Raw genomic sequence first — 24,052 nt, 5'->3', positions numbered from 1 at the left:
GCTCCTGCTGCTACACCGAGTCTCAAGGGATGCAGAGAACCATATTTTAAGGTCAGACATTTCCCACAACGCAGTCTTGAAAAGGAAACTAAGAAATCTAAAGAAGAAAATAATTGCTCTTCCTCAAGAAAATTCTGAACATGACTATCAGCCAATCAACAATGTTTGAGACAACAAAGATGCATGTGCCAGAAATGGGAGCTGAGAAGGTCACAGTTTCATGGACACAGAGTCCCAAAGGTGTCTGATTGAGCTGGTGGGTAAAGGACTGACTTGTGGGAAGGCTGTTCTAGAGTCTAAACTTGTGTCCTAAAGTCCATGTCTGAAAGGCAAACTCCACTCCCCAGGCAACACGGTTCTGTAGGAACGTGAGAACTCTCCTCCAAAATAGTACTGCGCCTCCAACCGACAAAACGTTTACTCATTCATAAGCGTTTATATCCTGCCGGTCCAGGCTGAAATCTGAGAATTCCAACCAACCGACGTAATATGAATTCACAACAAAAACTTTAATGGGACACTGCAACCCTTCAAGGGTTACTGTGGCAGAGCTCTTAATTACTCCTGAGCTCTGTCTCTGGGGATAAGTATGTTCCACGCCTGGAAGAGTGTTGAGGGGGAAACATCCCCATGGGCTTCAACTGGCCATAACTTGTTTTCCATGCCGACTGTAAACATCTAGCGGTGCTCTCATTAGCAAATTCACAAAGCTGGAAAATGCTCCTATTCTCATCGCTGCCCTCCATGCTGAACTTCTGGCCTGACTGTTCGCATTGTTCCTGCACCCACTCCCATCTTCATGTGCTCTGCACCACGCCCCCACGCCTGCCTGCTGCCTGCTGCCTGCTCTTTTGATCAGAGGGGCCCCCACCCTGCTCCTCCTCATAACCCTTCCTCTCAAATGCTTCTTCAAGAGGACAGACAGTAACAGTTCACAGCCAAAGCTCCCTGCACCCACCGAGCCTGAAGCATGAGAGACTGTCTTGTTGAGATCAGCAGAAATGGCTGAGGCATGAACAATTAATAGTCGGTTCTTTGGGGCTCACATTCCTTTGGCCTTTTCCTGGAATTCTGTGATTTTGTTTGTGTCCTTGCCAGGAGAAGTTCAATTCCCCCTTATTTCCTCCTGCTCGGCTTCCATTCTTAGTTAAATGGAGAGTGGAAAAAACATGGAGATGCTATGTGAATTGTCTGTTGGGGTCAAGTAAGAATGGGAGAGAAATAGGTTGGTTGACATCATGCAGGGGAGCTGAGAAAGCAATGGCTGGGAAGGCAAAGCAGGAAGGACTAGAGGCTTCAAAACTGCCCCTGAGCATCAAAGAGGATCTCTCCCAGCTGCGAACTACCTCTGCAGTAGTTTTTCATTCCCTGCGGCACTGACAACCACCTAATGTGATCAGTGTATTCTCACTCAAGTGAAGGTGAGCAGAAGCGCCCAGCTAATTCCCCGTGCCTGCTCCGGCAGGCGGGGAGCTGCCTCCTACACTATCCCCTCATACACACAAGGAGTGAGTAATTGCTTGGGCTCAACACAGGGACATGATTTATTTTGCGAACAGTGAAGTAATTAAGAGTTAAACTCCATGTAATAGAATCTAATACTGAGAAGTAAATGTTTACGAAGTGCCAGGTAATGTCAAAGCACATAGCGTGAGTGATGAAGAGGGCTGTGTATCAGAGCAGAAGCAAGGGCAGAACTACAAGTGTTGGCTGTGTCCCAAGCAGGTGATGCTGTAATCCCTTCACTCCTCTCATCTCACTTAATCCCACTAAAGTAGGCTCCAGCATGCAGATGTTCACAATGCTGAAAGGGCACAAAGACTCCATTAAAGCTCACCACCACCGAACACATTAGGAAATATTTACTGGCTGTTTTCATGGTTGCTGTCATTGGTTGGCTGGTTGTTGTTTCATTTGTTTGTTTGCTTTTAGCACAGCTTTATGTAATATTTACACCGATTTTGCAGATGCTGGTTCAGAATTTTGTAAAGTTAGTTATTTGGCCATCAGGGCACATCTATGAAGGATGTATATTCAACACTCCCACTTTGCAGTGTGGAAATTAAGCCTCCAGGAAAGTAAGGCGCCCACTCAAAGACACACAACTGGTAAACCAGAGAGCTGGCCTTTAGACTCTAGCAGTTAATTTTGGATGCTGAGAGGGAAAAATGTTTTACGGAATGGGATGGTGGAACATTTAAATAACAAGGTGGTGAGATAGCTCTGCTGGAAAGCACCCCTGAGCCAGCTTGCTGGTCTGAGTTGGAGTCTCAGAACCCACATAAAGGTGGAAGAAAGAACCAGTGTCAAAATATCCTCTGGCCTCTGCATGAACATCATGGCACATGCACACACACACACACACACACACACACACACACAGACACACACACACACACACACACACACACACACACAGCATGCACACGCACACATAGTGATAATAATAATTTTACAAAGTATTTAGTCAACTGTGATAGGCTAAAAGTACTTGGGACATGTGGGCAAGGTGAGGGCCTACAAGTTAAAGGAAGATCATTTGTTCTACCACCGAGTGGTAACATCTGCTCATGGACACAACGTGGACACAAACCTGCAACAGACTAATCTAAGTGAACCAGAAAAACAAGCTTCTTTTGGGCTCCTTTGTTATGACAGCTGCCATTACCCCAACTAACAAAATAGTACCCGGAAAGACCACAATAGAGCATACTGATTCTCCCCAGCTGCAGTCTTCACAAATTCTCTATGCAAAGAACATCTTTCAAAGAACAGAAGCACTAAAGTGTCTGCCTGGATTTAAAACCTGGGATACAGCTGCTGTTTAATTCACCTGTATGTAGGCTTTGCTTACCCAATCCCCCCGCCCCGATACACACACACAGAGTTCTATCTTCTTTGAATTAGTTGCCAAGACGTATAAACGAGGAGACTTCCCACAGAGAGCTGGATTTTCATCTTCTGAAAAATTGAATGACCTGCCTGCCTGGCTTTACTCTTTTCTTTTTTTGTGTAAGTCAGGCACCTTCTCCACAAACATGACTTTTTCTGGCTGCCTTCCATCTTGTGCATTATTTGCTTGGGTTCTGACTGCAGGAAAACTTGCTTGCTGGATTATCACACATAGCTGTGGGTTAAAGCCACACTCAAAGTAACTGCACTGTAATTACAAGGAAGAGAGAGCTTTATTCACATGCCGAGAGCTTGCCTTCTGCTGTTGGAAACTGCAGACACAGCCATCTAAAAATCCATTATTCTTACTATGTCTGCTGTTCTGATGGTATTCACAGATTCTTTTTGTTTTTTCTAATATGCCTCATATTATTGTTCATATGATAGCCCACATTATTAGAAAAAAATATCTTCTACTACCCAATACAGTAAGAATTGCTTATGGAATCATTTTCTTTGTCATGACTTTGGTTGTGAGAAATATGGGATCTACATTTTTGTTACGACTATACTATGTGATAAGCTGTGACTTACCCACACATAATGTACTTTTCTTTGATGTGGTGAATTATTTTAATATATGTTTTCAATAATTATTATAGACTTTTAAATAATAGCTATCTCACACATGCTTTTATGAGTCGTGTCAAATCTCTTATGGAATTAGAGTATAAATAAGTAAATATAGTTAAAATGTTATAAATATTTAATAACTATAAAATTATATCAAGAAAGCAGTTGAAGCTGAATACCCATAAAGTACCAGGCTATGTCAGATTAAATGCAAATGTTTGCTTCTTTCCTTTTGAAAGTGTGATAGGACAATAAATATTTTTAGTCCTTCCTGGATAATTTACTATAAACTGGAAAGACTTGTTTATTTATTGCTGTTGCTTTGGTTTACATTAACTGTAAAATATGATTATGGTGGTGCCCCAGAACCTGCAGAGCTCAGCCAGTGCTATAGAACAAAGGCTGAAGGAGAGGCTAATGGGTTCTGCACCAGAAGGAAACAGCTCCTTCCTAAAGACTTAGGATGGATGACGAGAGGACAGGAGAGGAGAGGCTCACTCTGAAATCAGGGGTAATCCATAACGAATTCTGAATCCTCAAACCATTGGATGTCAAGTGGATGGAGTATGTATGGGGGGCAGGGGGTGTCAGGGGATGATATGTGGAGTGACAGCTCAGATTCCCTTCCTTTCCAAGCTCGGGGGGATGGGTTGGCAACAACCTTCACTAACTGGAAAACCTCTGCTACTACCCAATTTTTAAATTCTTCAAATCAAGTATGATGGGGACAAACCATGGACTCACCACATGATGCTTGAAATGAGTGGCTAAGTTATGATGCAGCATGAACAATCCAGCCAAGGTAAACCAGGTGACAAGAGAGGAATAATTATAACAAAACCAAAACAGGCAGCAATATTTCCTAGATTTATCCTAGGTGCAAACTTTCAGTATTATGTGGTTCTGCCTATAAATAGCTATTGAGAAATCTTCCATTGGGGTTATGTATATCTATAACTCTTTAAGAATAGCCAAAAATGCTCTATTGAAAAGAAACTTTTATCACCCCCTTATTGGCTCCAGATAAGACATCTGCTCAATTCTCTCAGATTAATTCTACCACAGGATCCGAAGAATACCTGAAGTATAGACATCTAGACGTTGTAGGCAGCAATTTGTTTTCATTGGCATAATGCATGCTTTGGCATGAAAGCAGCAAAAATTCCGAATTGGAATGAGGTCAATCTCAGAAATAGATACCTTAGACTCAGAACAGCTACAGTGGAGTCTTTGTGAGTAGAGAGCCCAGCATCTTTGATTCCTGCTTTCCTTATCTGATGGGGGAGAAATACCTCCCAGGACGGTTGTGAAAAAGACATGACATAATGTGGGTTGCAGCACTAGCAAACTGTACCGTTAGTGACTCCAAAGTATTAATTACTGTCACATGACAGTGGAATTAGTCATGACAAGCTTCAGGAATGTAACGATGCTTCTAGAGCAGGCAGAAGTGTGGGATTCAGAGGAGGCACAGGAAGACCGTGCCTTTTTTGGTTTATCTCCTGGACAAACATGTGCCTTGCGCCAGGCTGGGCTGCAATCCTGGTGCTGTGTTAGGAGTCAGGCCTGGAGATGAAGCCCAGGGGTAGGAGTATTGGTGATGTGTAGCCCGGGGACGGTGCTGGTCAGAATGGAGAAATCTGGCTGGCCATAGCAGTGCCTCCTTGGGCCAGGATAACCAGCATCAGAACCCACTAGAGGACTTCCGCCCCGAAAACTTCTGGATCAGGGTGGAGACCTAAAAACAATTCATTTCAAACAACTTCCAACATGCCACTAACACTTCTGACTTAGGGGCCACATCTTGAAAACCACTGAGTTAATGTAAGTAATATGGTTCTCTGCTACAGCTGATTTATTTTGCCTCTGACCAAATCAAACAAAATGAAATTGTGCTTGGGGAACTTGGAGGAGTTCCTGAGGGCTCTCAAAAATCAATGGAAACCTGATTCAGAAAAGGTCTAAGAACAGTTCTAGTCCAGGCAGCAACACTTCGTTAGGCGTAATGCCTGGGTACCACCATCAGAACACATCCACTCTAGCTGTTACTCTTCTCCTGCTCCACCCAAACCAATTTGCAAACTCTCTGCAGCCTAGCAAGTAGGCTCCTGTCAAGGTAAACTCTAATAGACTACACTGAACGACAAGCTTCCAAGGCTGCACACCGTGAGAAGGACTCAACTGTAAAGAGAATCTGGCAATTATTGGGGAAACCATGTTCCTGGATGTTTAAGAGCAAATCAAAAGAAAGCAAACCCCAAGAAAGTGACCAATGGATGGAGAGAGTAATCAGAGGCTGGAGTTTTAGGGCAAGAAGAAACTACATGTGAATTAAATTGGAGCTTTTGTAGAGCTTTTATTTAGAAAGTTAAGAGAGAGAGGAGAGAGAGACAGAGAGAGAGAGAGAGAGAGAGAGAGAGAGAGAGAGAGAGAGAGAGAGAGAAAGACATTAAAGCAAACTCTTAGGGAAATATTCAGGTGTGCTAAGGCTGGACTGGCCCACATGCCAGGTTCCTTCATCTTCAGCTGCTGAATCTGTGAGCATCCTATGAAACGGTGGCTCATGAGGTTCTGGTTTTAACACTCACTTGCTTATCTTACAGACTGAAGAAGGCTACACCGTTCATTTAAAGGATTTCTTCAATGGGCTAGTTTTAACTTTTGGTCTTACTCTGAAGTATTTCAGACATATGTGATGCTATAAAGAATATAGCAACACTTGAATGCCTACCACCCAATTACCTAGGTTTACACTTTGAAAGAGTTCCATTGAAGATTAACAGAACTTTGAGTCGTGGAGAGGTCTTATGGATGGCTAGACACCAACGGTCAAGATGGCCACTGGGATGAGGGTACAGTGGGATTGCAGGCCTGTGGGCTGTAGGCTATTGTATACATGGAGGTCTTCAATGCTGGATTAGGCAAACAAAGTACTATACCTCCAAATACTAACGTTCAACAAGAAAAGGATCCAACCACATGGAAAACATTCATTTTTAAAGGATTTTTTTCTCTTAAAATACCTAGTTTTAATTCAAGTCATTATAACTTGAGCAAGTATCTTCAAGTAACTATAAACATTCACTTCAAGTACCTGTTTTAGCTTGTGTGGGTCTAAGCAGTTAAGTAACCATGGAACGGAATGAAGAAAATTGGTCAGGGTGGCTTAATTCTGTGGGTGGCCCATTCTGAGTACTCACATGTGCACTGGGAGAAAAATAGGTCTTTAAAAACATTTTAAAAATATAAGCTGTTTTGGGTACAGTACAGTTAGTGGGATGAGATTTTAATCCTAAATATTATTAGCGAGTAGTAACTCAGAAATGTGAAGGCTTGCATCCCCTTCTACTCCATATGTATCAGTACAAATATTAAATAATACTACAATTCATCTACTGGGTTCTTTATGGCTGAGCTTAATAAGCCTAGACACCAAGCTGTTGATTCTGTTCATGTTATGAGCACACCGTTAGATATGCTGCTTCATCTAAGGTAGGAGTTTACCATATTCTAGGGTCTTGTTTTGGTTTTGGTTTTAATTTGCCCTTCCACGAAGGGAACCACACTCTCTTTTCTCCTTTGCATGTGGTGGTGGTTTGAATGATAAATGTATCCCAGAGTCCCGGGCCGATGGTGGCAATATTTGCTAGGTTCAAGAGATATGACCTTGCTGGAGGAAGTGTGTCACTGGAGGCAGGTTTTGAGAGTTTAGAGACTCCTGCCATTCCTAGTTTGTCTTCCCCACTTCATATACTTGCAGTCGAAGATGTGAGTCCTCATCTTCTGACCCTGCCACATGCCTGCTGCTAGTTGTCATGCCTCCATTCTGCCATCACAGACTCTTGTCCCTCTGGAATCATAAGCTCAAATAAAGTGTTCCTTGCCCATGCCATTTTTATCACAGCAACAGAAAAGGGAGTAATACATGCTAGGCCCTGATGGTATCAGCCTCATATTGTACTGGTGCCTTATCTAACTGGCATCTTTAAGGAATAGAATTCTTTCCACTAATTGTTTGTCTAGAAGCACAAAGTGTCTGTAAACGTGGAGATAAGTTTTACTTTAGTTTGGTTCTATTGTTTCTCATTTTATTGAATTAAAATAAATTAGAATACAAAAGAGTGGGTTTCCTCATGACATTTTCACACAGACATGTCACTTGCTCATTCCCTCTGCAGTAGTCACCTTTCTCTCTTCTTGCTGACACTCTTCCTTCTCCCTGAAGGAGACTCCGCTCTGTTTTTGACTTCACACATAAGCATACACATGCACGAGAGAACTCACATAAAGGTTTGTCTTTCTTGTTAGTCCTCTCGTTTTCATTCCTCCACCTTAAGTTGTTTCATTAAAATCTGTACAAGGCACTGAAGAGGCACTGAGGGAACAGGAAGGTAGGCCTGTGCTCTGCTCTCCAAGAACTCAGGCTTGGAGAGCAGGCTGAGCACATGAAGTTATTCCAGCATGGAGTTACAGTGCCATTAAGGAATTAAAAAGAAAAACACCGAAATGTGAAAATGCCAATGAAAGATAGATGACTTCTGGATAAGAGAAAACTTCCTAGAAAGAGGTATCTGGATCAAGATTGAGGAAAATATGGCAAACTGAATGGCACAAATAGGCATTCTGTATGTGAGGGAATGATAAGCAAAGGCCCTAGAGACAGACTTATGGCACACATGATGAGGAGGGGGTCACAGGTATGTAATGGAGATGAGATAGGAAAGGGGTTCACACAGGCCACATATGGTCTGAATGATGCTTTTCAGTGTTAGTTCCCTGCGCTATAGATTTTGATATGCAGGTGTCTGACTCCTTGTTGCCCAAGCCTCATCACTGACACTCTCCAAGTGCCTACTGCTGTCATTTGGCATCTGACCATGGCATGGATTGAGATCTTGGAATTCACTAAGGATGTCTCTGGGTTCAGAGTGAGACTTTTTTTCTGCTTCTCCCATTTACTCACATTTTTGCCTGTAAATGTAACTTTTATTCGACTGAATAAAGTTGTTGTCTGGGAGGTTTTCTGCTTCTGCCTGCTAACCTAGCTGTAGTCCTGGAAGCTTCTACACTCTGTATAATCTAACCTAGCCCTAGAATGCTTTCAGCCTCTGAGACTTACTGCTGAATAAGCTCACCCTTTCTAGTTTTTTCTGAACTCTTGCTGCCTGGTTCAACTCAGCTGTTCTGGCTCAAACTGCTCAAAGTTCTCTCTCAGCTGATTTTATCTGGCTTTTCTCTCAGCCTCTGAGTTGCTCTGCTTGACCTCAAACTACCTCTAGCAATCTGTTCTAACCTGGCTCCCTCTCAATCTCTGGCTTCTACTCTCTTCACCTGTGTCTAGCTTGTTTTTTCTTTACCCTGTTTCTGTAAAACTCTTCTAGTAAAATTGTCTCCCCCCTCCCATTCTCTGTGCTCCTCCCTAAAGTAGTTTTCTTTTCTCCTGAGTGTTGGGCATATCATATCTTATCTGTCAAATCTTTCTCTGATTCATCACTTTGTCTGCCACTCAATTAGACATCACTTTCAAACATGGATGCTTCCTTCTGGAAACAAACTTTCCCTTCCTTGCTTGGGATTAAAGGCTTGTACCACTACGACTGGACCTAAGCTTTTCTTTACCTGGAACTAGCTCTGTACCAGGCTGGCCTTAAACTCAGAGATCTGCTTGCCTCTGTCTCCTGGTATTAAAGGTGTGTGCCAATACTACCCAGCATGTCTGCCCAGCTAGATCATACAGTCCTAGAAGATCATAGGATGTGATCTCTTTCTTGCCAGAGAGCAATTAAAATTTCTCTGCATCTGCCCCTCCTGACTCACTGGGCAGAAGGTGCTTCCCTCTGGGTCAGCACTGATGGATGTGGATCTCTCTTTTTGTCTTCTTTTCTACTCTGTGAGTTGAACTCTTCAAGTTCTGGGACATAGGTTTATTCATGCCCAGTTCTAAGCCCAGGGTAGGATACACAAGTAAATAGACAAATGCGTAATTGCCAAAGCATAGGGTGACTACCCCTATATCCAACATAGTAGATACAGACACACATTCTTGGCACCTCCTAAATGCCTCAGAGTCTAATGGGGGCAAGTGTATATACAGATAGTATAAAAATAGATACAGAGTATACTGAGTTTCATTGAACTAAATGAGCAGGAGGCATTTTGGCCTTAAGAATTCTCTTTGGATTTCCACATAATAACCATCAATGTAACTTACTACTTAAACAAAAATGTAACCAAACTTAAGAGTATACATTCTATAAGAAAAGACTGTTTCAGCCAAATGCACATGACTAACTGGCCAGGTCATGCGAAAATAAGGGAAATACTTCATTTTTTAAAAAATCAATACAGCAGATGCCTAACTGTGACCAGTCAGGTGATTTCCCTACTTGTTCTGTACTTGGCCCCTGAAACACCCGTGTTTATTATTGTTTCAGTTACTTTTCTCATTACTATGACAAAATACCTTACATAAACAACTTGAGGAAGGAAATGGGTTTTTGTTTGTTTATGTTTAAATAAGGTATGTATCCTATAGTAGTAGGAAAAGCTTCTACCCACAGTCAGGAAGCAGAGCATGAACAGGAAGTAAATCAGGTTATGGATCTACCTCCATAGACTCACTTCCTCCAGTGAGATTCTACTGCCTACAGGTTTCACAACCTTCCAGAATACTGCCACCAGCTGGGGACCAAATGTTCCAACACAGAAACCTTCTGAAGGTATTTCACACCAGTACATGTTGCTGGTAGAATGCTCTGAAACTCATGGTTTTGAGCCCTGCTCGACACATGAATTGTCCCTTGCTCAAATTAAACTGTTCAATTTCATGTATCTAAAATGTGTATTCTTAAGAAATTTCTTGATGTTTGTTTTATGTGTATGGCTATTTTGCCTGTGTGTGTGTTTGTGCACCACATGCATCCAGTGCCCATGGAAGCCAGAAGAGGGCATTAGTGAGTACCAGAAATTGAACTCTGATCCTCTGGAAAAACAGCCAGGGCTCGTTACCACTGAATGCTCTTAACCATCTCTCTAGCTCCTCAGTGTTTAAATTTGGATGAGTTCAGGGAAGATATTCTGGTCAGGAGAATGCCAGGAGTGGTGGCCGAACAGCACATGGTACTGTAAATACAAGGAAAAATAGAAACTTCATTTTAGTAGTAGGATCAGTCTGAGACTGAGAAGAACAAAGAAGAAGAGATGAGAGAGGGAAAGATAAGAAGAGATGAGGGCCAGAGACTGTTTGCAAGCACCATCCAAGATGGTCTTCAGGAAACCAGAACACCATTAGGTGGTTATCTTAGGGTTACTGTTGATTTAATGAAACACCATGACCAAAAGCAAGTTAAGGGAGAAAGGGTTTATTTGACTTATTTCCAGATTGCTATTCATCATTCAAGGAAGTCAGAATATGAACTGAAAATGGGGCAGGGACCTGAAGAAAGGAGCTGATGCAGAGGCCATCAAGGGGTGCTGCTTACTGACTTTCCCCTGGCTTGTTTGGACAACTTTCTTATAAAACCCAGGCCCACCTGCCCAGGAATGGCACTGTGGAGGAATGTCTTGAGTGGATGTAACAACTGTCAATAAAGCACTGATTAACCAATCAGCTGGGCAGAAGGACAGGAAGTGAAAGCAGGACTTCCTGGGGTGGGGGGGCGAAGCCAAGATTGACAGTTGAGAGGGGAGGAGACAGTTGAGAGTTGATGAGGATGGGGGAGAGAAATGGTCGGAGGATCATCAGATTGGTAAATGCTTGGAATATATGTATATTATAAGATTTAAAGTAGTTTGCCTTAATTTACGAGTAGATTAGAATCAGTTCAGATTCTGCCTGGCACGTAGTGCTAACAGCTTTAAAGTACCATTCAGACTCTGTGTCAGTTACTGTCTTCCTAGGCCAAACCAATACAATTATTGTAACAAATTGGCACCCAAGGTATTTAGTATATCCACACCTAGCTAAGTTACCAACAATGAAAAAGAAAAAAAGGAACCAAACTCTTTTCCATAAAGTTAAATTCAGAACTTATTAACTACAAGATATTTGTCAACTCTCTCTGAAAAGGGTCTACCTATGTGAATTAACAATAACTAAATTAAAAAAAATAGCAAACAGGGCTTCACTTACTAAAGCCTGTATTGACACAACTGACCCAAGATTTAGAATTTTTTTGTTAACTTTTAAATATTACTTAAGACTTTTGTAGATTTTGACTAAAATTAACATAAAATATTTGTACAGGGCGGTGGTGGCACACACCCTTAATCTTAACACAGTGGAGAAAAAGACAGGTAGCTCTGTGAGTTCTAAACAAGCCTCGTCCCCACGGGTGTGACCCCCTGCTGATAAATTACTAGGATTTAAACTGAAAAAAATATTCCTTAACAGACATGCAAACTGCATGCCTCCCACATTGAAAAGCCTTTGTTTGCTGAGTTGAGGTGTCACTGCTCTGGCAGCCAGTTTATCCCTATAAATATGAGCTACTTTCACAGGGGACAGGTGACAGTCACACAAAATACGAAAAGACACCGAGAACTTACAGGTGACAAAGCACAGCCTAGTTAGGTACCAAAAACTCAAAGGCTAAAATTCATATACTTAAAAGGGTAAGCTTAATGCCTTTTTTTTTTTTTTTTTTTTGGTTCAGGGCAACTGGCTTGTCTCTAAAACAGGATACATTTTCTCGGGAGACAGGTAGCAGTCTGGCCTATACATCAGGCACCATAGAGCCTAGAGAAGGACGGTTAGTATAAAAGGTGCAAGTATCCACCCCCTATGGAGAGAAGGGGTGAAATAAAAACACCTACAACAAATGTAAAAACCCAGGTACAAGATTCCTAGGGTATACATAAACTCTAAAATAGGAGTTTATATAAATGTAAAAACCCAGGTACAAGATGCCTAGGGTATGTATAAACTCTAAAATGGGAGTTTATATAAAGTTTAAAAGGTAAAAATGTCCATCCCCAATAGAGAGAAGGGGTGAGACAAAAACACCTTCAATAAATGTAAAAAAATAGGTACAAGATGCCTAGGGTATACATAAGTTTATTTAAGGCTTAATGCCTCTTTTTTTGCTCAGGTTAACCGGCTTGTCTCTAAAATGAGATACATTTTCTTGGGAGACAGGTAATGGCTTGGCCCATACATCAGGTGCCACAGAGCCTAGAGAAGGACATTTAGAACTATACAATCTTGTTTTGATTTCAATTAAATAATGATTGTATATTCTTTGGTAATGGTAATATTATACTTCCTCTTTGAAAGAAGTCAAAATAAAATAGACCTGGATTAAAAAAAAAAAAAAGACTATTAAGTCAGTCTATACATACATGAATTCAAGCTACAAAACTAGCCTCGATTGTTCTGGGCATCCTGTGCACCTCATGCATTTATAGTTTTAGAACTGCATAATACTTGTGAGAAATTATATAATTTCAGAACAAAAGTACCAGACACAGATACTGGATCAGACCCAGCAGGATTCATCCTCCGGCATGCTGAGATGCTGACATCCTGCATTCCTCATGTTCCAGCCACAAGTGCTTCGGTTGCTATTCATCATCAGAACAGAACATCTCCCAGGACAGCTTTGAAGAAAGCTCCTGATTCCAATTGGTCCAGCATTTCAGACTGTCCCACACAAGACTTTTATTAAGACTGAATTTCTCAACATTTCGAGACTGGACGACAAATGCTATCTCTAGCTTATTTAACCATTTTCCCAGTTCTATTTGGGCCCCTACATAGGTATTATTTATCCCAAATCAGCCTGAAGAAGTCTTAAGAAGAAAATGCCGTCCCATTTCCCTTAAAGGGGCATTGGGTAAAGTTTTGGGCTATGGCTGTTTATTTTCATTGGGAATTGGTTATGTTATTATTGGTTTTATTCAGACAGAGAATGAGATTGGACTCATGGATTTTTCTCTGAGAATATAGAAATATATAAAAATGATAGGACAAAAGGTAGATTATTGAATCTACTCTTCAACTTAAGGCCTTACTTGTTACTCACAAGGCTATTTTTAATTCATTGATGTAGAATATTATATATTGATGTAAAATAAGTTTATTTTTAATTCATTGTACTGTTCAATTTTATCACAAAAATATACAGCCTAGGTTCAATTGATAAATAAGGCAAAATATTTAGATAAAATCTTCAAAAACTTCAGAGACCTACAGAATATGGCATTTAAAGAATTTTTTATTGTTTTGAGGATTCTTTGAAAATAAGACAGGTTGACTCCTGGCAACACCCATCCTGCCTCAAAGAAGGTAATGAGCATCTAGAAACCTCCTTATGGAAATGGCTTCAGATATGGCAAACCAGCCACTGGACAAAAATGTCCTTGCTTTCTGCCACAAACAGAATTCTGCCTGAAATGAACAAACTTGGATACAGGGGGAGCTGATGGCCAAGACAGGGTAGGAAAGTCCTCAATAGTCCCTGCTCCACAAATATGCCTGTCAGACATATTGGGCCAAAAGGCTAAAGATGATGCTCCAACATGTTAAAGAGTTTTGAATAACTGTTCAGGCAGCAAAGTGTCTCTGTAATTTTTTTTTCACTTTGGAAGCTGCTAACCTGCACTTCCTATTTACTCAGCTAATTAATTTTATTCCTTCTCAAGTCTCTGATGGGGTTGAAGACAGCAAAACATTATGAGTATAGCATAAATATAATGATTGTTTTGTGGTTCTTGTGTGTGTATATTGTATATTGGTGTAATAATATAAATGTATAGGTAAAATTTTTTTTTTTTTAATTAGACTACGAAGAGGAACTGTGGTGCAATGTCTTGAGTGGATGTAACAACTGTCAATAAAGCGCTGTTTAGTTAATCAGTTGGGTAGAAGGGACAGGAAGTGGAAGGCGGGACTTTCTGGGGGGCGAAGTCAAGATGGACAATTCAGAGCAAAAGGAGGAAGGTTGACAGTTGACGAGGGAGGAGAGAGAAGTCTCCGAGGATCGTAGTGGCATGTGCTGGTGATATATGTATGTTATGAGGTTTAGAGTAGTTTATGTTAGTTTACAAATAGATTAGAATCAGTTTAGAATCTGCCTAGCATAGTGCTGGCAGCCTTAAAGTACAATTTAGTTTCCCTGTGTCAGTTGTTGGCTTCTTAGGCCAAACCGATGCAATTTACTGTAACATGCCACCACTCACAGTGAGCTGGGTTCTCCCTCATCAATCACTGATTAAGAAAACCTAAGGCTTGCCTACAGCTAGAGCTTATGGGAGCATTTCTTAATTGAGATTCCCTCCTCTCAGATGGCTTTAGCTTGTGTCAAGTCGACATAAAACTGTCCAGCACAGCGGTTAATTTACACAAGTGTACATTTAAGGAAGTTACAGTACAACAGGAAGTTCAGTCTCTAATGGAACTCTTTAAATACCCAAAGAGGCTAAAATATACAATACCAAGAAACTCTTCTATTCTCTCCCTATTAATCACTTTTTAATCACCTGAATCCTCAGCCATCTCAAGATCTTTCAATTTTTTTTTTTTCTCCTAGAAAAACCTTCACTCTGTCTACAAAGTTTTGTCAGCAAAATCTTGGTTTCTTAAACCTCTTCTCCAGTGGGTCAGATCCTCGGTGCCAGTGTCTCTCTTTCACTTAGTTTTGTTTTTTGATCTCAGTTTTAATCTATCACTCTTTCTTATGCTTCTTCCCCTCCCCTGCCGTCCCCTCTCCTCCCCTCCCCTCCCTTCCCCTCCGCTCCCCTTTCCCCCCCCCCCCTTGCTTTCCTTTCCCTTTTCTTTTCCCTTTCTTTTCCTTTCCTCTGTCTCCCCACCTCCCTCTTGCACTAGGGCTTAGACCTCATTCTTCAGGCATGCCAAGCAAGCACTCTGAGTTATGCATGCAGCTCTCACTTAAAATATTTATACATAGATTTTCATCCTTTCTCTACTCAGCAGAATAAACCCTATGAAGCTAAAACAAATGGGCTACTTTGTGATGACAGTAGAGGTACAGTAGAAGGCTCTAAATTTCCATGTTAATTACTTGGGGCCATTTACAATAACTAAACTATACAATGGCCTGAAAGAGTACGGAAGTGGTAGCAAAAAGGTAGGAGGTGTGGAAGTGAGGTAAACTGTAGATCCAGGCCCAGAGCCCGACAGCTAACTATATGAAGGATGGAAGTGGGGAAGTGGAGAAGGTTAGGATTCCAAGACTGCTTTTCAGCTGGACTCTATAATAATCTAATAGTGCTCCAGAGCCACCATGGCTGGAGACTATAACGGAGAGTTACATTCAAGATACAGAAAAAAAGATGCTAAATTTGACTTGCTAATCTTAAGAAAGCAACAGGATGTTGGATCATACTTAGGAAGCATGGCTTTAATTGGATATTAGATGCCACTACAGATCTTGTCCTCTAAACAGTACTTACAGATAAATGCTTTTGGAGATTGGATAACTTCTAAGGAAAATTATATATGTATAAGATATATAAATACACTTTGTTTTGTTTCCAGCCTCTCCAATCTCCCCCCCCCCCCTTTTTTTATTCTTTTCTGAGTGGGTAGTAGCATCCTACTGAAAGTTTTCTCTAGAGATAATGTTTTAAGAAATGCCCATTAACCTCACTCAGGGGTTACAATCACAGGATGGTTAGGAGACAAAAGAACTCAAAGGAGGAGGTGGTGGATGGTAGTTTATCTGCACAGAAGTGTGATGTGAAGCTCTGCAAAGGAGTGATTCACTTCTGGGGCATGGGAAGAGAAAGGGATTTGGATGAAGAGGTTTAAACAACCTAAGACATATGGAGAGGATGGAGGGAAGGAGGGAGGAATGGAGGGAGGGAGGGAGGGAAGGAGGGAAGAAAGGAGGGAGGGAAGGAGGGAGAGAGGGAGGGAGGGAGGAAGGGAGAGACAGACACAGAGAAATTTAGAAAGACAGTTGGGATGGCAAAATCATGAATGTGATTTTGTACAAAAAGAAATCTAACCTTTTTAAGATTCAGCCATTTAATCTGATAAATAATGCCCACTTTGTTAGGTTATATTGGAATTTGAAACTGATACTAAAGGACGGCACATGACCAAGTCAAAAACTATGATTATTATTAGTTTTAATTTAAACTTTCTTGATGAATTAAAGAAAAGCCTTGATGAATACAAACTACTATATTGAAAAATAGATGTTTGACAGCTACTTTAGAAATCCTAGAAGTCCTATGCAAATAAAGCAATCTCAGTTCAGACAAGCCTGGGACGATAGCAGTATGGTCGAGGCCAAAACTATAGAAGTAGATACCAAAGAAATTTCCTCCAAGGTACCAGTGACTTGTAACTTTTAAAATTAGCCTGTCAGTAAGAGATACTGGAAGATAGCACCAAGCACTTGGGAAGTGCATCTGCTTTTCTCCATCACAGAGATGTAGGTAACAGATTAAGTTCTGGAGCTCTCCTCCAGTGACAGTCATTAGCTGGTACCCTCAGGGCAGGTCAGTGGAGAAACATCTGCCACGGAATGCTGAGCTCCCATGGCACACTTCTGCTAGAACAATACCACAAATACAGGCACAATTCATTTTCAGTGTTAGCCAAATGAGTATACAAGAAAAAGACTGGATTTAAGGATTAAAAGCTCTATCTGGATTTTCCTTCAGCACAAAAAGATGGGTAAATTAAAAGTATTTTTCCAGCCAAGCTCACTTCACATAGTCAATGAGTGGTCACCAGAATTTATTATTTTACAGTCTTTTCTGCTTGCAATCTGAGCTGCTCTTGAGAGTGGTCAATTGACATGGCTGGCCATTATCCTCACTCAAGCCCATGCAGTCAAGATGGAGATGATCAGAAGGATGACGAGCAAGCCCTTGGAGACACACTTAAAGTGTCAAGATCACTCGCATTCTTAAGAGTAGCAGGTGACACTAATACACGGGGTGTCCTGTCTGTTGGTACTCATTGGTTCTCTGTGCAGGCATAGGCTAAAGTGCCAATGAATTTGTCTCAGAAATTCATGAGGCCTTCATTAAAGATGTTACAGGAGCAAATGGGCAGTTATGAATTCTTATTTATGGTTGCGTTCCTAAATATCACAAGACTGGGGCAAACAAGTACACATAAAATGTTCTGCTCAAGATTGACTCAAAGGTTGGAAGCATTGGCTCCAGTGCTGCCTAAGCACCCAGAAAGCAGCACCTAGGGACAGTTTACTGATTGGGACTTTTCAGGGACTTTTTTTTTTCATGAAGCGAAGTTTCAGGATCTCAGCTTCAGACCTATGCTCTGTGTCAATAACCACTGACTGCCACTCCAATCTCTTCACTGATTTACCCAGTATTCTTTTCTACATTTAGTACTCTTCAGATGGGCCAGTTTAGTCAATTTAGACTGGTTATGTCATCTGACCATATATAAGAGCACACGTTGATTTCATTTTTAGTATCTGCAAGAACATAAACTTTATGTATAGAGAAGTAGTAAAAATATTGATTTTAATTCTTTCTTTTTTTTTTTGCAATGAATAAACCTCATTGATTACTTCTGACAAATTTCTCTTCATTTTCAGGATTACAGTGGTATGAATCATGGAATTGGAAAAAGGAGAAAAACACTTACATGTGCTGTAAGTTTCTCCTGGGAAGCTTTTACTTCAGCCTGCAGCTGCTCGATGCACTGGAAAGAGAAGGGTTAGGAGAGCACATGTGTAACGCGTCCTAGTCAAAGCATCCCCCAGGCAAATGTGCCTGTTCTCAGTCTACTGACTGGCAACATTATCATCTCTGCTAGATGTTGCAGGAATCTATACTAAAGAGGTCATTTATCCATTTCTCTTTTTCTTCTAGCCTATGAGAGATTCCAAGGGCAAAGTACAAAATATGTGAACTGCTGGGAATGGTTAAGAAAAATGATAGCTTGAGGCCATGATGATGACGACAATGATGAGTGTGTGTACATGTGTACATACACATAAACACCTTTACAAGAAACAAATCCATAGGTTTACTCAGACTCTTTAGATTTAACAAGAGGCAAATTATATAATGTTACATATGTAAGTTTTCAGGGATCTATCATTTTATAAATTAAAAATATGTGTAGGTTGGATAGTTTTGACAAGCTAGAGTTATCTGAAAGGAAGAAACCTCAACTGAGAAAATGCCTCCATAAGAACTGTCTATAACACATTTTATTAGTGATTGATGGAGGAGGGGAAGGGGGTGGGGGAGGGCCATTGTGGGTGGTACCATCCCCAGGGAGGTAGTCCTGGGTTCTATAAGAAAGCAGGCTGAGCAAGCCATGTGGAGCAAGCCAGTAAGCAGCACCCCCATACACACATTCGCTTCCTGTTAGCTCCTGCCTCCAGGATCCTACTCTGTTTGAGTTCCTGGAAGTTTAAGCCAAATACACCCTTTCCTCACCAACTTGTTTTTGGTCATGGTGTTTTGTCATAGCAATATTAATCTAATGAAGGCAATATGTCAAATTTTATGATTCATTGCTTTACTATACAGAAGCGAGTCCTTCATCAGGTTTAACCTTGAAAACTAAGACATATGTGTATAGTTGGTGTCATGCACAAAATACATAGATTATGCAGCAGCTAATATTGCCCAAAATGATACATTATCAAAAAAGGGTAAAAATGTAACTGAAAATCTTAAGCTGTCAATGTTCGTCAGGATATAGTTACCTTTACCAAATGTAAATGTTCTATTCACCCCAATTATCTCAAATATGAACTTAAAAATATTTTCTTTTTGCAATGCTAAGGATTGAATCCAGGTCTTTCTGCATTCTAAGATAATCTCTACTGCTAGCAGAGCTTTTAGGTTAAAAGCTTGGGCTCTGGCATTCCCAATAAAGCAGGCCCAGGCCCCTATCTGAATACACTAATTAAGAGAAACAATGGTAAAGAGAAGAGAAAGGAGATACATTTAGCATGGCCACATTGGGAGGAGAAACAAATACAGGGTCCTAGTGGCCTCACCCCCAGTCCAAATTTTAGAGTATTGGCATGCAATTAGAAGACAAGACGTCTGCACAGTGAAATAATCCAGGTCAAGATATGATTTGCCAAAACTGGCCCATCATTTCCCCATCTGGATTTGTCCTGCATGGCGGTCCTCAATGACCATAGGTCGCTAATTTTAAAATGCAGCCTCACCCTTGTGAGTGGGCTATTGCCTCTTCTGGATGGGTTGATCTTTCCTCCCAGGTTTTGATCTTCTAGATCCTAGGTGACTATAGCTTTATACAATAGTATCTCTCTATGCCTTCAGCTACCAGGACGGACACAAAATGAAGGCAGTATCTAATTTCCCTTGTGCTTTTAGTTACCTGTGGGCCACAGGGAAAAAAAGAGTCAACACTTTTAGTAAAAACAGCTTCTAAGTGCCTGTTTTATTATGACTGAATGGCAGGCTCAGCCCATTAAACAGGAACTTTCAACCCAGCAATGGCTTACAGGCTGGACACATATGGTTAAGTAACTCTGAAAAGAGATTGCATTTCCTCCACATACCTTGTCTTTCTCAAGAACCATGTTGTCATATGATTCTCCACCAACACTGTTTTGTCTCACATTCTCCAGCCTTTTTTCCAGCAAGGAAACTTTCTGAAGCAGTTCTGATTTTGTTTCTTCAGAGGCTGAAAGCTAAAAACATGTTTTTTAAGGACACAGGATTCAGCAGGACTTTAAAGGTTTCTTTGAAAGGCTCAACTTAGGAGTGAATTGTCTTCAAGTAATGTCTGCTAAACCTTTTGATAAGAAGCTTCTGCAACATTCTCTACAAATGACAACTAACCAGAGAAAGAAGGAAATACTGTTGATAACATTATTTCTAACATGGACAAGAGAGGTAAGGACACACACACACACACACACACACACACAGAGCAGGGAGATAGTTTCTTTTGTTGTCTCTGTTGTGTTCTGAGGTTCCTCTGCTGGCACAGCTGCCTCTGAACCCCAGCTTGTGATCCACATGGTGGCTGAAACTTAATTCTTGGAAGTCTACAGCTCTCCACAAAGTGTGCAGGTTCTTGCACACTTAAACACTTAGCATAAGAGCAACAGTGTCGGAGGCACAGTGGGATGTTGGAAGTTAAATGTTCCAAGTCTGGTGAAAGCCAGACCTATGCAAAGGACAACCAAAATATCCCTTTGTGTTTGTTCTACCATTCGGGTCCCTCTTGAGGGTGTGCTGTGGTGGCCCTAGTCCCTCAGAGACCTCCCTGACTGTCTCTTCTTTTCTCTCAGACAGCTGGTTATGCTCTGTCCCTGAAGCACAGTAGCACTCTTTTGGCATTACCTCTTTCTAGACTGAAGGGCTAAATACTCAGCTGTGAACCTACCATCTGAAAACCTCATAGCTAGTCAAATGGAGTAGATTCAGACTGCATTGGTCTGCCTCTGATCACTAGCCTTGCTGAGCTCCGATCATGCCGAACCTTAGGTCTGAGGCTGCGCACCAGGATACTGTGTCTCTTCCGGAGTCTTTCCCGGCATGTTAATTTACCCACATCAAGACCTTTTATTTTCTCTCCTTCTATAACTAAGACATCTCCCTATCTTGTCATCTCTTTCCTTTTAAGGCAGATATTAAACTCATATCCTTTCTTCTTTGTGTTTAAGAGTTTAATTCAGGCTCAGCCTAACTTGACAAAGTCTCCCCTCACCCAGGAGATCCATGCTTCAGTGCTGAGCCCACAGTTCCCTGGTACTATGATCTCAGTGCAGACCGCTGCAGTTTACTGTGCTGCTGTATGCTTTGCTGTGCTTAGGCAGATTAGTTCCCCAGAAGTTTGCACTAAATTACAAATCTCCAAGGTAAATGAATAAAGAATTCGATGAACACTGATCACAATGCGTGCGGGGTGGGGGCAGAGGGGCGGTACACCCCTGTAGTCACAGTCTTTAGGAAGTGGAGGCAGGAGGAGCAGGAGGCCAAAGCATTCCTTGACTACACAATGAGTTTGAGGCAAATATGGGTCACATGGAATCCTGTCGCATGCATGCACACATGCACATAAAATCATAAAGGTCTGCACCAATCTTGGCTTTGAATTTTCCACATTAACTTTTAAACTATGTGTCTTGGGTGTTATTATGTATTATTGCTTCACGAAAGCACAAAAAGGGGGTCTTACTGTTTTCTCCCCAAGTGGATGATTTGTGGCAAAACCTGATAATTTATTGTTGGATTTTTACCATGTATTTGTGAAAACCTAATTATTGGCAGGACAATTGATGTGCTATGGTTCTGTTGGGCTGTGCTTGATCCTTTGCAGCCCTCCACAGTGCAGATCACACCTCCAGGACTCTGCTGAGTGGAAATCTCCTCTCTAAGGCTCTGCCCAGCAGGTTTCCTGAATTTTACCACATGAGTCTTGCTCCTAAGGTTCTTCCACACAGGCTTGTACCCCCATAGTTTCAGGTGACCCCACCATCATAGCTTACTTGGCTCATTACAGTTAAGGATAACATATTTACATGTGCATAGCTTAATCATCCATTCTGTGGCATCTAAGGATTCCATCCCATCTCCATCACTTGTGGCTGAAATTCCTGGTATTCCTGTTAAGGGTGCTGAGTAGGCCTGTGGTCCATAGTCATAACCATCTCCTTAAAAGACAGTTGCATGGAAACACCCTTGGCATTCTCTGCAATATAAATAAGCTGAGAACGTTCTGTTCCTTGCTTAACAATTATCTTTTCAACTTGCTTATCTTGTTATCTGCTCCTCCAACACTTAGAACTCTTTTCAGCCAAATATCCAGTTTCCACAAATGACATGTTTTTCATTTCTCACATCAGGCTGTGAACACAATTCAGCCAGGATCGTCTTTCCTTCATTTTAAATAACATGTTCATCTTTTCATCCTCTCATTTTTGTCAGAATCCTTGTAAATATTCATTTTTTAACCAATATTCTTTCATGATGATTTGTCTTCTCTGGGAAGATGGAGATTTTCTCTCTAGCTCTCTGCTTTTCTTTCCCAGCTCTCATCACATTACTTTGGTAGTTATTTGAAGGCAATAACTCTGTCCCCCCAGTACTGGGGATCTAATTGAGCTGGGACACACCAGGCAAGTACTCTACCCTTGATCTGCCCCTCCCAATATCTTCTTGTTAAGCCTTCCCTAAAGATTCCCAGGCCTCTACCCATCGCTGAACTTTAAATCTGTTTCCACATTTCAGGTACTTGTTACAACAGCATTATATTTTTTTCTTTAAACGTTTTTAGAAGCTGGGGAGATGGCTCAGAAATTAAGGGCTCAGGGCTGCACTTGCAGATGACCCAGGTTCAAAAGGATCTCATTCATGGGTACTGTATCTGTATTTTGTATCTGGATGTGACTGTGGGTATGTATGTGCAGGTTAGAGGGTGACCTGTAGGATTTCATTCCCTCCCCCACCATGAGATTTCTGGACAATCAGCTTAGAGTCATCAGCCTTGGTGGTATATACCTTTAGCTACTGAGATGTCTACCTGGCCCACTCTCTATTGTATAATACCAGTTTCTGTCAGTCATTCTTTTAAACTGTGATAGCACATGCTGTGGATTCAGTGGTTTAAGCCTTTATATGTCACTCTTGTGAAGTCTAAGATCAAGGTCCCCATGTATCCAGTGGGGGAAGGCCTTCTTCTTTCTGCCATTTCTCTGCTATAGACTCACATGGTGAGATGGAGAGGCTCTTGTCTCTTCTACCTCTTCTATGCATAGTAATACCACCATGAGGACATCATTGTGATAACCTCATCTAAACTTAACTGCATCACAAAGACTGTATCTCCAAATACCATCAAATTTGAGATTCTGCATTTTCCTTGTAGATTCTGCGTGGGGAGGACTTACACTGGTGAAAGGAGCACGAAGAAAGAAAGAAAATCCTAGAGGCCCAGGAGATACTATCAGGTAGACTAACATACATGTTTTGGGGGAAATTAATATATATTAGATAATAATACACGAGAATATCAAATGGTTTACTAGAAAGTATCCCACAGAAACAAAACACAAAAAGTCATAAAATACATAAACAACAAAGTAACTGAAATGCATTTTCATTATTTATAATACTTTAAATACAAGTGGATTGAACGTCCCAGTTAAAAGAAAAAAGAATTAAGTGTTGTGCAAGGTGATAAATACAGATCTATTTGCATTCTTTTACATGCAGAGAGCCAGTTAGACCAGCACCATTTCTTGAAGATGCTTCTGTTTTCCCATTGTATGGTTTTGATTTCTTTGTCAAAAATCACGTGTCCATAGGTGTGTGGGTTTATTTCTGTGTCTTTGATACAGTTCCATTGGGGGGGATATGGATACTAAAGTGGCCACCTCCTATAGCATGGCAGGACTTCCTGTGGTAGGAAGGGGATACCAACCTACCCACAAAACCTTTGACCCAAAATTCACCCTGCCCACCAAATGTGTCAGGATAAAGACTGAGAGGAGATTGAGGGAATGGCCAACCAATGACTAGCCCAACCTGAGACCCATCCCATGGGACAGAACAACCCCTGACAATGTTAGAGCCACTCTAC

The 24,052-nt window shown here is 41.2% G+C and overlaps 1 protein-coding gene across 1 annotated transcript in view; it reads right to left on the bottom strand.

The window, feature by feature from the left end:
• Ccdc192 (coiled-coil domain containing 192) overlaps positions 1-24,052 on the bottom strand; it is a 198,431-nt gene that overhangs the window by 121,022 nt on the left and 53,357 nt on the right. Inside the window, exons 4-5 of the mRNA XM_051163366.1 lie at positions 20,022-20,153; positions 18,116-18,172 (exon numbers count right to left, since the gene is read on the bottom strand). Of these exons, the coding sequence (XP_051019323.1) occupies positions 18,116-18,172; positions 20,022-20,153 (189 nt within the window). The remainder of the gene's footprint in view (positions 1-18,115; positions 18,173-20,021; positions 20,154-24,052) is intronic.

The sequence above is a fragment of the Acomys russatus genome, chromosome 20, assembly GCF_903995435.1.
Source record: "Acomys russatus chromosome 20, mAcoRus1.1, whole genome shotgun sequence".
Classification (NCBI taxonomy): Eukaryota; Metazoa; Chordata; class Mammalia; order Rodentia; family Muridae; genus Acomys; species Acomys russatus.
Note: the sequence above shows the minus strand (reverse complement) of the source record. Positions and strands in the feature narration are given on the sequence as shown.